The 15429-nt window shown below is 38.4% G+C and overlaps 1 protein-coding gene across 9 annotated transcripts in view; it reads right to left on the reverse strand.

The window, feature by feature from the left end:
* The window catches only part of OSBPL8 (oxysterol binding protein like 8), a 222682-nt gene that overhangs the window by 6061 nt on the left and 201192 nt on the right, over positions 1-15429 (reverse strand). For all 9 annotated transcript variants that reach the window (XM_072655427.1, XM_072655418.1, XM_072655421.1 and 6 more), the window contains 3 exons: positions 14608-14695; positions 12929-13034; positions 10183-10285 (listed from right to left, as the gene is read on the reverse strand). In XM_072655427.1, coding sequence (XP_072511528.1) covers positions 10183-10285; positions 12929-13034; positions 14608-14695 — 297 coding nt within the window. The remainder of the gene's footprint in view (positions 1-10182; positions 10286-12928; positions 13035-14607; positions 14696-15429) is intronic.

The raw sequence follows: 15429 nt of genomic DNA on the forward strand, positions 1-15429 counted from the left end.
CTCTTCTCATCACCAGTTAAGAGAATTAGATCTTTTACATTCTCACTAATAAGAAGGGAGGGATGAAGCAACATTTCCCCATCTCGCTTTCCGAGACAAACTTCATCACTGCAATTATGCAGCATTCAGCTTGATTCTTTCTCTTTCCATTCCCATTTCAGTTAGCCTGCTCCTACTTACTTCATTTTGCACCAATTCATATAAGTCTTCCTGGAATTATCTGAAATTTTATAATTACATTTTATGGTACAGTAATACTGAATTATACTCAGGAATCACAGTTTAGCCACATTCCAAATAATGAATACCTATCTTGTTAACAATTCTTTGCTACCACAAAGAGTTTTATGAATATGTTGGGGTAAGATCTTTCTATCACAGAGCTCCTTGTGGGTATACACCTAATAGTCAGCCACTGCACATTAATTAAGTAACTCCTCTGTGCCAGGCACTGCGTTAAATGCTAGGGATACAAAAAAGAGGCAAAAGATAGTCCCTGCCCTCAAAGAGTTCACAATGAAATGGGAGAGACAACAATCACATTTATATGTGCAAACAGGCTGTATAAAGGATAAACAGAACATAATTAAGAAAGGCAGGGAAAAGCTTCCTGTAGATAAGGTTTCATTTGGGACTTAAAGCAAACCAGAGGAGGCAGGATGCAAAGGTAATGAGGGAGAGCATTCCAGGCATGGGATGCAGCCAGAAAAAATGCCTGGAGTCAAGAGATAGAGCATCTTGTTCAGGAAACAGCTAGGAGGCCAGTGTCACTGGACTGAAGCCTACATGGCAGGGAATAATAGTGGGATCTCAAATCTGCTAAATCTCTTAGAAAAGAATAATCAATGACCCAGTAAGCATTTATTAAGCACTGACTTATTAGGAAAGATTATGAATAGCATGACTTCATAAAACAGTACAAAGCAGTGGAAGGAAGAAAGTTCCCAGTGAACTTGGTGGTTGACTCAATGAAGCTGCTCCGTGAAAGGAGGACAAACAGGCATAACATGGAAGCAATGGAAATGTTTCTACAGCAAACCATTTACCTGCTCACATGGAGCCACCCACCATATTTAGCCACATGAAGCACAAATGGCTTTAAAGGAAACAAAATGGGGACAAAGGCTGGACTAGACCCAGTAAAGCCTAATAAAGTCTGTGCTTAGAGAGAAAACAATTTTGAGAGCGCTGAGAACTTTTAGGGGAGCAGACAAGAGTTGTATAGGATAAAAAGGAATGGATGGATTATGCTATGTCTCACTAAAAGAAATATCCTCATTGATTAGATCACAAAAGTATAGTACTAATGTATCAACAGTGGTTCAAAGAATTGACTGAAAAGAAATTTGGGAAGACTCAAAAATAAGAGGAAGAGGGAGGGAGAGGAGGGAGGAGGAGGAGGTGAGTTTGTGGTGAATGACAAAAGCTGAGGGAGGAGAGAGAGGTTTCAAGCATCTCTCAATGATGCCAACGTGCTGGGAAAGAAAGTTACAGCCAGGGGCTAAATTATGATGATACTTTTCCAAGGGAGAAGTCTTAAGGGTGACTAATAAGAAAGAAAAAGAACTGGAGCTTGAGCTTCTAGCTAAGCATGGAGAACAGAGGGAATTCTGTAGCATTTTCCAATTGGCTATAAGATTCTTGAAGGCAGGAATTGTTTTCACTCTTGACTATCTCCAGAACCTAGCACAGTGTCCAGCATATAACAAGCACTTAATAAATGCTCAATGGATTGAACTGAATTTGATAAAGAATACAATGGTTATGTTATAGAAAATAACTGCTATGTATGTTCACAGTACTGATGATCTCCCTATTAAAAAAGAAGGTGGGAGGAGCCAAAGTGACGGAGTAGAAAGACACACATATGCTAGCTCCGAACCCACAGCCCATAAAATACCTGTAAAGAAGAACTCCCAACAAATTCTGGAGCAGCAGAAGCCACAGAACAGAGTGGAGGAGATTTCTGCTCCAGAGAGACCTGAAAAACCGACACGAAAGGTCTGTCGCACACCAGACCCAGAGCAGAGCCCAGCCCTGCCTTAGCTGCATGGCACCGAGAAGAGCAGATCCGAGCAGGCTTCAGGGACAGAATCTCCAGCAGCTGGGCATGTCCCTCCACCCACAGGCACCAAAGGTCAGTGAGAGAGTGTTTTTGGCTGGCCGAGAGGGGAGCGGGGTGTCTCCATAACTCAGGCCCCCTCAGGAGGCAGCAGCAGAGGAGGCAGCAGACAAGGGCCCCCAAAGCAGGCAGGAGCTCGGATCCATGGTTGAAGGCTTCCACATAAACCTCCTGAGGGAACTGAGCCCCCTGTGGTGGCCCTGCCCCCACTTGAACACCTGAACTTAATGTCACACTGAATAGCAGCCCAGCCCTCACCCAAAGCCCTGAGGCTGGGAGGCAGCATTTGAATCTCAGCCTCTAAGCGCTAGCTGGGCGGATCTGGAGGTGAGAAGGGTGTGGAGAGGAAACTCAGAAGTCAAGTCACTGGCTGGGAAAATGCCCAGAAAAGGGAAAAAAAATAAGACCACAGAAGGTTACTTTCTTGGTGAACAGATATCTCCTCCCATCCTTTCTGATGAGGAAGAACAATGCTTACCATCAGGAAAAGACAAAGAAATCAAGGCTTCTGTATCCCAAACATCCAGAATAAATATTCCATGAGCTCAGGCCATGGAAGAGCTCAAAAAGGATTTTGAAAATCAAGTTAGAGAGGTGGAGGAAAAACTGGGAAGAGAAATGAGAGAGATGCAAGAAAAGCATGAAAAGTAGGTCAACACCTTGCTAAAGGAGACCCCAAAAAATGCTGAAGAAAATAACACCTTGAAAAATAGGCTAACTCAATTGGTAAAAGAGGTTCAAAAAGCCAATGAGGAGAAGAATGCTTTCAAAAGCAGAATTAGCCAAATGGAAAAGGAGGTTCAATAGTTCACTGAAGAAAATAGTTCTTTCAAAATTAGAATGGAACAGATGGAGGCTAATGACTTTAGGAGACACCAAGAAATCACAAAACAAAACCAAAAGAATGAAAAAATGGAAGATAATGTGAAATATCTCATTGGAAAAACTGACCTGGAAAACAGATCCAGGAGAGACAATTTAAAAATTATGGGACTACCTGAAAGCCATGATCAAAATAAGAGCCTAGACATCATCTTTCATGAAATTATCAAGGAAAACTGCCCTGATATTCTAGAACCAGAGGGCAAAATAAGTATTCAAGGAATCCACCGATCACCACCTGAAAGAGATCCAAAAAGAGAAACTCCTAGAAACATTGTGGTCAAATTCCAGAGTTCCCTGGTCAAGGAGAAAATATTGCAAGCAGCTAGAAAGAAACAATTCAAGTACTGTGGAAATACAATCAGGATAACACAAGATCTAGCAGCTTCTACATTAAGGGACCAAAGGGCATGGAATATGATATTCCAGAAGTCAAAGGAACTGGGACTAAAACCAAGAGCAAAACTGAGTATAATACTTCAGAGATTAAAAATGGTCTTTCAATAAAATCGAGGACTTTCAAGCATTCTTGACGAAAAGACCAGAGCTGAAAAGAAAATTTGACTTTCAAACACAAGAATCAAGAGAAGCATGAAAAGGTAAACAGCAAAGAGAAGTCATAAGGGACTTATTAAAGTTGAACTGTTTACATTCCTACATGGAAAGACAGTATTTGTAACTCTTGAAACTTTTCAGTATCTGGGTAGTTGGTGGGATTACTTACACACACACACACACACACACACACACACACACACATATACACACACAGAGCACAGAGTGAATGGAATAGGATGGGATCATATCTTAAAAAAATGAAACTAAGCAGTGAGAGAGAAATATATTGGGAAGAGAAAGGGAGAAATGGAATGGGGCAAATTATCTCTCATAAAAGAGGCAAGCAAAAGACTTTTTAGTGGAGGGAAAAAGAGGGGAGGTGAGAGAAAAACATTAAGTTTACTCTCATCACATTCCACTAAAGGAAGGAATAAAATGCACACTCATTTTTGTATGAAAACCTATCTTACAATACAGGAAAGTGGGGAAGAAGGGGATAAGCAGGGTGGGGGGATGATGGAAGGGAGGGCAATGGAAGGAGGGAGCAATTTGAAGTCAACACTCTTGGGGAGGGACAGGATCAAAAGAGAGAATAGAAGCAATGGGGGGCAGGATAGGATGGAGGGAAATATAGTTAGTCTTATACAACACGACTATTATGGAAGTCATTTGCAAAACTACACAGATATGGCCTATATTGAATTGCTTACCTTCCCAAAAGGAATGGGTGGGGAGGGAGGGATGAAGAGAAGTTGGAACTCAAAGTTTTAGGAACAACTGTCAAGTACTGTTCATGCTACTAGGAAATAAGAAATACAGGTAATGGGGTATAGAAAGTTATCTGGCCCTACAGGACAAAAGAGAAGATAGGGACAAGGGAAGGGAGGGATGATAGAAGAGAGGGCAGATTGGTGATAGGGGCAATCAGAATGCTCGGTGTTTTGGGGTGGGGGGAGGGGAGAAAATTAGGAACCCAAAATTTTGTGAAAATTAATGTTAAAAGTTAAATAAATAAATAAATTTAAAAAAAAAAGAAGGTGAAGCTATCAGGTAGAATGAAAAGAACTTTAAAAAAATGAAATAAGGGCTTCAAGGCAAAAATAAAAGGAAACATACCTAGAGGAAGAAAAGAATCTTGACTTATGACAGGAAGTTAGTGGGTAGAAAAATATGGCACAGAAGAAAAAGATAAGGATTACTGAATACTTACAGACAATTAACCCAAGGAAGCACAGGTGCCTTGGTGAAAAGTCACCCACTGAGGTAGAGGAAGAAGAGAGAAGCAGCAAGAATCGGTGACCCCCTCATAAGGCATTCCGGGGCAGCTATTAACAGAGATTTGTGAGGTCTTTCCAAGAATTATAACTAGGAGAGTCTCCCAAGACTTGTCAAAATTGGTGACTACTATACACTTCTGGTGACTTACATAGACGCAAATAATAGTTTACAAAGAATTCTAAAAAGCACTGCTAAGGATAATTAATGGGCAATAAACTAAAGACCTTTAAAAAGAGTGTGATGTTTTTATCACTACTTCAGATCAAAGGCAAAGAAGAAGTTCAGAAGAGCAGATTTGATAAATGAACAGCTGGTTAAGAAGAGAGTTGCTGAAAAACAGGTTCTGAATTTCTGAACCGTGGCTAAAAATATAAGAATGATGGGCTCCTGGCCAAAGATGGAACATACTCAAAGACTACAGATATTTTCCTGTAGTTTTAAAAGAGCTATTTAGAAAAGCTTTAGCCTGAAGAGAAAGGAAAAAACTGTACACACAGATATATCCACCCAAGACACTCCAGAGAACAGGTATAAAGCAGGCAGAAGAATCATAGTGGAGATGCTCAGAATTTTACAGCAGACAAAATATAAGAGTCAAAGTAAAACTCATGGCCTTGGATTGGATATGGAGAGAAACAAAGTGGAGATTACAAACAGCAGGCTGCTAAGACAAGGAGGCACATCTGACCTTATTACACATCAGATAAATAAGGTCCAGAACCAAACAGGAATTAGAGTAACATTGGCTGCACTTAGAAAATACATCCATGATGTTCAAAATACTATATTCTTCTTACAATCAAAGGCCTTTAAAAAAAAAAAAACTAATATTTTCCTAGGGATTCTCTATGGTCAAGAATCAAAAGTTGTCTCTCTGATCCACCTGTAGTCCTGGAAGCCAAGACATTCTTTTCTCTGGGGCTTCACTTGAGCTTGTCATGGAATTACTTGCTTCTACTGCTTTTATGTCTTAAACTTCTCTCAGTGCATAGCATGTTTTTGTTATGTTCAATGTTTCCTTGTTTACTCACACCTCTGACTAGTTTTGGGACTGACATTTAATGCCTGGGTCAGACTGCTCTCTCAGGAACTATGGGATGGAGTGGTCAGTCTCAGCTTGACCCAGTCCTTTAGTAACCTGGGTGGTGCTACCTTTGCTTCTCTGAATGCAGTGGCTAAGACCAGCCTCTGCCTACTTATGTCTGGCTGCTGATGACCTGAACTCAGGGCTTAGCATCAGAGCCTTCTCTTTCCCCTTTTCCTTGCAGACTTGCTGTCTAGGATCTCATTCCTTTGCTGTGGCCCTAACCCAATCACATGTAGATGGTACTCACAGCAGGCCTCCTGCAAGACCCAGGTACTGTGCTGGCCCCTCTCATCCTGGGGTTCCAATGAAGAATGCCTGGGAATTATGGCTTCTTGTCTCTCCTCAGCACACCTGCAGACTTCTAGAAGTTGTCTTGGGCAGGCATGGACCAGAGGGGGAGCTTACACCCGTTCCTCTTTGTTTTTGTTTTGTTTTTTTACCATTGCTCTATCTGGTGCACTTTTTAACTTTACTGGAATATCTGCAGATCTGGGATCCTCTAGGTCAGTGGTATGAAACTCAAATAGAAATGGATCCCTACAGGCCACATATCAACTTAGAAATCTACAAATTCACATTATCTATGTTGTACTGTATTTTTTATTTTGTTAAGCCATTCCTAATCACATTTTAATCAGGCTAACCAAAAAAATTTGACAATTCTGCTCTAGATCCTATTATGTCACCATCTTATTGAAAGTCACAAAATGCCAGTCCCTAAAGAAATTAAAAATTGTGGATCATTTGAAGGACAATGAAGAGTCATAATGTAGTTGTAAATAGACTGTAGCATATTATCCATGAAGAATTGCACATAAGTGACATAACTCTTGGTGGGAAAGTTATAGAGGAACATCGGATAAGAGTTTAGCAAAATCAGAAGATGTAGCCCAAGGGCTGGCCTCTGCATCCCTGCATCTCCACTGAAGAACAAATACACTGGGTGTGCTGGAGGTGGATGATGTATATATGTTAAGAAAATATACTCTATAGGAAATCCAGAAACTTTTTTTGGGAGGTGGAGGGGCTTACCATGGGGTAAGCAGGATGGAAAATATTTTAATGAAGATCAATGCAGGCAAATACAGAAGAAATTTTGTCATGGTGGTATATTACAAATCACTTGAAAAGAAGGAAGAAGTTTGGAAAACATATAACAAGCACAGACTGAAGATAAAACATAGTAATGATGGAAAACTTCAACTCTATGTATACCTACTGGATCTTTCTCTCTCTGTGAAACAAAACAAATTCAGTCACTAAAGTATTAATGATAATTTCACATTTCAAAACGTACAGTAATAAAGGGGAACTGCTATTCTAGATCTGATTCTCAGCATCAAATATGAACTTGTTGCTCAAATATAAATTATAGGAACATGGGGGAGGTGGTATAAAAGTGGAGGAAAGGTGGAATGACCAATCATTCCACCTCAAAATCTGTGACAAAGGAGAAGGAAACCAGGAATTAAACTGATCTGGACAATAAATTTCTTTTCTTTTTTGATGAGGCAATTACAGTTAAGTGACTTGCCCAGTCACACAGTATGAAGTGTTTGAGGCCACATTTGAACTCAGGTCCTCCTAACTCCAGGGCTGGTGTTCTATCCACTATGCCACCTAGATGCTCCAACTCTAAATTTCAATAGAGCAAATTTAAAAGAATTCAGAGAAAAGATAAATAGGTAGGATTTCAAGGATTAATATTCTATAGGGAAAGTCAGATCTGTATGGATAGACAGCTTGCAAGGAGAAAATTTTGTTAAATTTTTTCTTTTATTTAAAGATTTATTAATCTGTCCTTCCCATTACTCTTTCCTCCTCCCATACTCACTGATCAATGTAAGAAAAAAATAAAAATGGAAAAAACCTGTGTACGTTTCTTTACAGTCTGATAAAACAAACTCCTACACTGCACAGAGCTGACAATGGATCTCTCTTATTTCATTTTAAATTCATCACCTCTTTCACAGGTGGTGAGACATGTGCTTCATCTTTTCTCTTTTAGACTAGTGGTTTATCACTGCATTGATCAGAACTCTCTCAATGTTGTTTTTCCTCTATAACTCTATCATTATGTAAATTATTCTAGTTCTGCCTCATTTCACTTTACATCAGTTCATAAAGGTCTTCCCAGTTTCCCCTGAAACTGTCCATTTCAGCATTTCTTGTGACAAAATAATATTCCATTAAATTCATATGTCACAATTTGTTTTGCATTCCCCAAAAGGAAATTCTCTTAGTTTCTGACTTTGGGCTCTCACAAAGGGCTGTTATACTTTTGTATATGGAGGCCTTTTCCTTCTTCCTTTGATTTTTTGGGGGATAGTACTGTAACTATTAGTGATACTGAGTCAAATGGCATTGCACAGTTTATTAACTTTCTAGGTATAATTTCAAATTGCTTTCCAGAATGGACAGACCAATTTATATGGCCTCAAGAAGAACAAATTATTTTGTCTGTTTTTCCCCAGACCCCTCCAACTTTTGTCATCTTTTGCCAATCTGATGGATGTGAGATAGAACTTCAAAGTTGCTTTAATTTATTTATCTCTTCACTGGTGATTTAAAACATGGTTGATGATAACCCTTTGAATAGTTCCTTTTCACGTCCTTTGACCATTTATCTATTACAAAGTGTTCTTATTCTTATAAGTTTGATTCAGTGTCTTACATATCTTAGATATGAGACCTTTATCAAGAAATTTGCTACAAAACAGTTATCTGTTTCTTTTCTAATTTTAGCTACATTAGATTTATCTGTGCAAAAACTTTTAAACTTTATATAAAATTGCCCATTTTCTCTTGTGTGATCCTCTCTATTACTTGTTGAGTCGTATGCCCTTCCCCTACCCATTTATCCTTTTTGATCCTCTAGTCTGTTTGTGATGTGACCTCTTGGTCATGTTCTAGGTCATGTATCCATCTGGAGTTCACATTGATATATGGTGAAAAGTGTTAGGCTAAACCTATTTCTGCCAGACTTACTATCCAGTTTTACTAGCAGCTCTTGTCAAACAGTGAGTCTGATCCTCAGGAATTGGGGTCTTTGGCTTTTTTTGAATACTATTTTTGCTCCTATGTACCTAATCTGTTCCACTGATTGACTTCTCTTTTTTTTAAACCAGTACCAAAACAGTTTAATGATTACTGTTTTGTAGTACAGTTTAAGGTCTGGTATGGAAAAATAAAGGGTGAAATTCTGAAGACACAAGCCCAATTGCAATAATAAGGAAAAGGCAGAGTTATCTAAAAAAAATGATGTAAATGCAGATCAACTCTCATTGACCAACTTGAGATTTTTAAGATATGACTGAAGCAAGGGCAGGTAATGGAGGATGACTATAAGAGAGTAGTATATGCCCTGTAAGAAGGGTGTCAGGCATACTAAAGTTCAGAGGATTTATTAAGCACCTACAATGTACCTAGCAGCTATAATATGCTAAGCTCTAGGCATGAAACGGTCTCTGCTCTCAAGGAGTTTACACTCTACTGGGCAAAATAACACATACATATATAAGTATATACAAAATACATACAAGATACTTTTTGGGTGAGGAGGGCATTAGTAAGCTGGGATCAAAAAAGGGTCCATATAGAAGTGGTACTTGAGCTGAGTTTTGAGGAAAACAAGGGATTCTAAAAGGTAGAAGAGGCAGAAGCAGTGCCTGAAGACAAGAAGAAGGAGGGAGAGAAGGAGAGGGAGAGGGAGAGAGGGAGAAAGTGAGAGAGGGGGAGGAAGGAGAGGAGGAGAGAGAGAGAGAGACAGAGAGACAGAGAGAGAGAATGCTTCTCTTAACATTTGAGAAATGAAAAGGCTCAAGCAAGGCATAGGCCACTACAGTGTTCAAGACAGAAACGATAATAATAATGGCTGATGGAGAACACAGAAGTTGTTTGCACCTTTGGCTATGTTATTATATTAAAACTATGGCAGCAATAATCAATTTCAATGTCCCTCATTGAATAATTCAGCCCAGAAGCAGCAAGGAATAGAACTGCTTTTCTGTCAAAAAAAACAATTGGTCTCTCTCCCTTTTCAAAAGTCAAAGATTAATTCAATCAACTATGTATGTAGATGTACACATATACACCCACACACAATAATTAAATAATCACAAGGTCACAGCAGTTGTGGGGATCAGAAAAGGATTCACACAAAAGAGGGTGCCTCAGTTTCATCTTAAAGGAAGAAAGGTACTCTCTAAGGCAGAAGAGTTATGAATTAAATACTATTATTATCATTATGCATTACCTTTTAATTTCTTCCTGTGTTTGTTTTATAGATTCAATGGAACTCTGTAGGTCTGCAAGATCTACTGTCTTCTTTCTTCTTGAACTTGGTTTTAGTACTTGAGCTAAAAAGACATTTAGGATAAAATAATGAAATTCTATTCTTAAATGAAGTGTCTGTTTCCACTAAGGGTTTCAATTTTATTTTTTTTCTAGGCTTGGCTTTAATTTTTGTGAATTTATATTACAGACACTAAATCCTTACAACCAAATAATTTTCAATTTTGCACAAGTAAATTTAAAGTAACAACTGAACTAGATAATATTTGTTATGAGATTTTTCTTTCTAAGTTATAATGCAAAGTATGGCATATTTTTTAAATGGTCTTTTACAAAATACTGAATATATGACCTCCAGATGAGGTTGGGGAGTGGGGAGAGGGGAAAAGTAGAGGGAGAAAGAAAGGACAAAGAGTATTACTTCCTCTTCTACCACTATCACTGAATAGATCATTAGATTTAGAATTGAAAAGGAAAGAAGTTATTTAAAATCATCCCTTTCAATTTAAGGAAGAGGAAACAGATCTAGAGATGTTAAGTAACTTTTAATCAAGGTCACCGAGGTAGTAATCAAGGGTAGAGCTGTGATATAAAACCCAGGTCCCCTGACTCTCGATCTATACCTCTTTCCATTGTGCTACAATGCCTCCCAAGAACCAGCCCTATTTATAGCTTTTATTATTTCTATTAGTGGCACCATCTTTCACTCATACACATTTGAAATCTCAGAAAACAGTTTTAACTTCCCCTCTCTCTTAGATTTAATATCATATAAATCACCAAGTACAACTGAGTATTCCTTCACGATGTTCTTTCACATCCGTTCCTTTTCCTTCCTAGTGCTATGATCTTGTTTTAGACCTTTCCTTACCCCATGTCTAGATTTAAAACTGGTCTCTGTTTCCAGTGTCTCTCTTAATAAATCTATACTATATATTGTTGCCTGATTTATCTTTCTATAAAATACCATTTCCCTGTCATGCCCCTGTTCAAAAACCTTCCATGGTTCTATACTGTGTACACGATTAAATTAAAAGCCCTAGTTTAGCATTGTATCCTCCCTAATCTGACCTGAACATAGCTTTCTAGCCTTAACTCCTACAATTCTCTTCACAGAATCTAAGAGTTGAAAAGGTCCTGAAAGAGTCATCTGAATTCAACCCATATCTAGACAAAAATTCTTTTTACAAAATCCAGTGATCATCCAGTTTCTGTGTAAAAACCTTCACTGAAGGGAATCCATTACTTCCCAAGATTGCCCACTCCAGCTTTAACTGTCAGGAAGGTTTTTAGTAAGGAGAGCTTAAGTCTGCCTTCTCCAATATACACCCCCTCTGTCTAGCTCTTCCTTCTGGAAGCAAGTAGAACAAGTCCTATCACTTTCCACATAACAGTTATTTCCTGTACAGCATTTCTTCTCCGGCCCTTTCACTAATCCTCTTCTGGCACACTGATCAGTTCTCTCCTGGTTTGCTGCCTCTATACAGGATCCAGCTTATCAATGTTCTCCCTAAAAGAGGGTACCCAGAATGCCCTGAACAGAGCAGAGTACAGCACAATCTCCCTCTTTGTGGACATTATGCCTTTCTTACAGCCCAGGATTGTTTTCAATTAGTTCCTTTAGATTACCCCATCAATACTCTGAGGTACACTGAACTTCCTAAACTCTTAAGATCTGTCACTTAAACTACAGCCTAACTATGCCCCTGCCACCGTACAATTTATACACTTAATTTTTTAAACCCAAACGTTGAGATTTTTGCATTTTCCCTCATTTTATAAGATCTGGCCCACTGTTCAAGTCTGTTAAGATATTTTAGGATCCCAACTCTGTTATCCCTTACATAACCCTCTATGTTAAGCTGTATTTACTCTCCAAGCCTAGACCACACATTATACTTTCACGATTCCACTCATTCTATTTCTTACACTTTCCCTTTCACCACAAACTCACATGTAACATTCTTTACTTTCTTATTCACCTACCCAGACTCTACCCACCATCAAGGCCGAGCTCATCCCACTTCTTTTGTTAGCTTGGTGTTAGTTACCTCCTTCCAAAATGATTTCTCCTTCCTCTCAGCTCTTATAAGCATTTATTATTTGTCCTGTTCATTCACCAACTAGTTAGTGTGCTCACTTTTAGTTAACTTTTCATGAATAAATGTTTTCTCTTCCCAACTAGACTGTAAGCTTCTTGAAGGCAGAACTTCTCTGGACCTCCAAATCAACATTCAAATGCTGATCTCATGTAGTAAGGATGGGAAATGACCTAATTTGGTCAATATTTAACTTGTGAAAGTCAATTTTTTTATTGCTGTAATTTCTGATTTTTACTAGCTTATATATGCAAGTGCTATGTAATTATAATTAACTGTAAAATGAAGTACTATACTTACTTTCTGAAAGGGCAGTCATGGAAAGCTCAACAAATCTTTGTTAAGATGAACATGGTGTAATTTCTAGCAATTTCTCAGAAATCAGAAAGCAAAAACTAATAAAATATCTTTCCTGATTTGTATAGCAAGTCCTCCCCCAAATTTCCCACTCTCTAGTGTCATATCTTCAAAGCTTATTAGTCCAAAAAGTCTTTCCACTCCCTAAAACTCTTATTCCATTTTGGTAAAGAATTTTCTTAAGTTTTGGAATGTATTTTCTTCCTCAGTTTATGCCTTTTGGGATGAACACACTACAATGAACAGTCTTACCTTCACTTCCAGAGGAGTCTTGGACATCAAGTTCTGGTGAGGAATAGCCTTTTACCACTTTCTTTGTTTGCCTGCTTGGCTTATGCTTCATTTTTGGAACACTAACCTGAAATTCACAAATTTTGGAAAGTAAACTGGCTGGGAAATAATGGTTTCCAGGCACAAGGGATGGCTTATGCAAAAAAAAAAAAATGCTTGTATTGTGGCAGGAAATATTACAGTCTTTGAGTAAAAAGTTAACAGTTTGATTAGAGCATAGAATGCATATGGATTAAACCATGATTTAAGGTTACAAAGACAGGCTTCAATGTCAAGAGAGATACTAAAAAAGGGAAGAAACTGGAGGCAGGGAGCCTACTTAGGAGATGCCCTTGTTCCCTCTCATCCTTGAAGCACTTCCTTTTAGCCCTGGTCAGCACACTACCTGTGTGCCCCATCCTCTCCTCAATCCCTACATGCCGTCAGTCACCAACTCCTCTGTGTTCTGTCACCCTGCCCCTGTCCTGTCTGGACCCCACTTTCTACCTCCACTCACGTCACTCTCTTGACTCTGTCCTTCATACACATCTGACCTGATCACTTCCCTGCCCTAAGACTTTTAGTGGTTCTTGTTTCAAATGAAATACAAACTCCTTAGCCTGATCCTCAAGGCGTTCCATAATCTGCAATCTTTTGGAAAGCCAATATGGAAAATATACAATAAGATTTATTAAACTGTTCTAAACCATTGACTCAGTAACCTCCACTACTAGTACTATGTTGTAAAGACTGAAAGGCAATGTGGTACAGTGGATGGTAAACTAGACTTGGAATCAAGAAGATCTATGATCAAATCTGACCTCAAATATTTATTAAGTGATCTTGGGTAATTAATTTCTCTGGACCCCAGTTTCCTCATCTCTGAAAAGAAGGGGATGGACCTACAGATTTACTTTTAGCTATAAATCTAAGATCCTATTTTATTAAAAGGAAAAAATCCTATCTGTACAAAAATATTCATAACAGTTTTATTTGTAATAACAAAACCTTAGAAACAACCTAAATGACAACTATAAAATGACTGAATATATGGTGATGTATCAAAACATAATAGAATATTACTGAAGCATAAATTATTGAAAAAAATTCAAAAATAGAAAGTTTTATCCAAGGCTATGCAGAATGAAGAAAGTAGAAGCAGAATAATATATATAATGACTCTTGCCACATGAAAAATGATTACCACAAAAAAATTTGGAAAAAATACCTGAGATTAGAAAGGGACATGGAAGGAAACAAGATAAACTTTTCAAAACAAGGACAGGGATAGGCACTAGACCTGTGATTTCACTGGTATAGGGAATGCCTACCTGGGGCACATCCTTCCCCCAGGGCAGGTCCACAGCACCTCTGTAACTTCAAACTCTATAAGAGCTGCTCAGAGCACTGAAAGGTTAACTGGAATGCCCAGTCACACAGCACAGGATATGTCAGAAGCAGGATTTGGACATGTTATCTCCTGACTTAAAAAAAACCTCTCTATCCTCTACTCCATGCTGCCTCTCTTTCAAAACAAACTAAATAATTTACAATTCTTTATTTGTATGAAGTTGTTTTAAGTTTTTCAAATTGCCACACATGTATACTGAAAGCATTAATTAAAAAGAACAACTAAGTTTAATTAAGTTTTGAGGACATACCATTGGTGTCCGGTGTCTGACTTTAGTTTGGATGATACCATCCTTTTCAAACTGTATCAGATCATTCAGAGGATCCCATGGCCGGGTGCTATTAAGAACGAAGAAAAATATTTGTGAGGGACATCTTCATCATAAAAATACTCCTCCAAGGACTCACCTTAACATGATGTGATGCTCTCTGCTATACAAAGTAAAAGAAGATATACTGTCACCTCTTGGTGAACTTATAATACTATAACAAGGAATAAAGTTTTATTTTTTTTTTAAAAAAACCATCAGAATGAACTCCCTTCATTCAAGAATAAAATTTCTTAAAAATGAGTTCCTTCTGAAGCTGGCAATAACAAATGACAAAAATGACTGTTGCTTATTAAACATGTACCATATCACAAGGCCTAGTTACTTTTTATGCAAACAAACAGAATAGTTCCTTCCTGTGACAATCTCAAATGTACACAAATAAATATATTGTAAGAAAAGCTGGCATCGGAGAAGGGACTAAGAACTGAGATCAAGGAAAGCTTCAGGCAGGAGGTGGTACCTGCTCTGCATCTTCAGGGATGAGCAAAATTCTGAGATGCAGAAAGGGGGCCAGAGTGCATTCTAGGCACAGGATGAATGCTTATGCAAATACACAAAGGCAAGGAGTTTCACGTTCAAAGAACAAATTAAAATCCAATTTGACTGCACTGTACCCTTCTGGAAGCCGAGTATTATGAAATAGAGCAGGTGAGGGCAGACTATCAAGGATCCCACACACCAGGCAGAGGCACAGCTATTTTATCCTAAAGTAAATGGCAAGCCACTGAAGGTTTCTGAGCA

Source organism: Notamacropus eugenii, chromosome 3, assembly GCF_028372415.1.
Source record: "Notamacropus eugenii isolate mMacEug1 chromosome 3, mMacEug1.pri_v2, whole genome shotgun sequence".
Lineage (NCBI taxonomy): Eukaryota > Metazoa > Chordata > Mammalia > Diprotodontia > Macropodidae > Notamacropus > Notamacropus eugenii.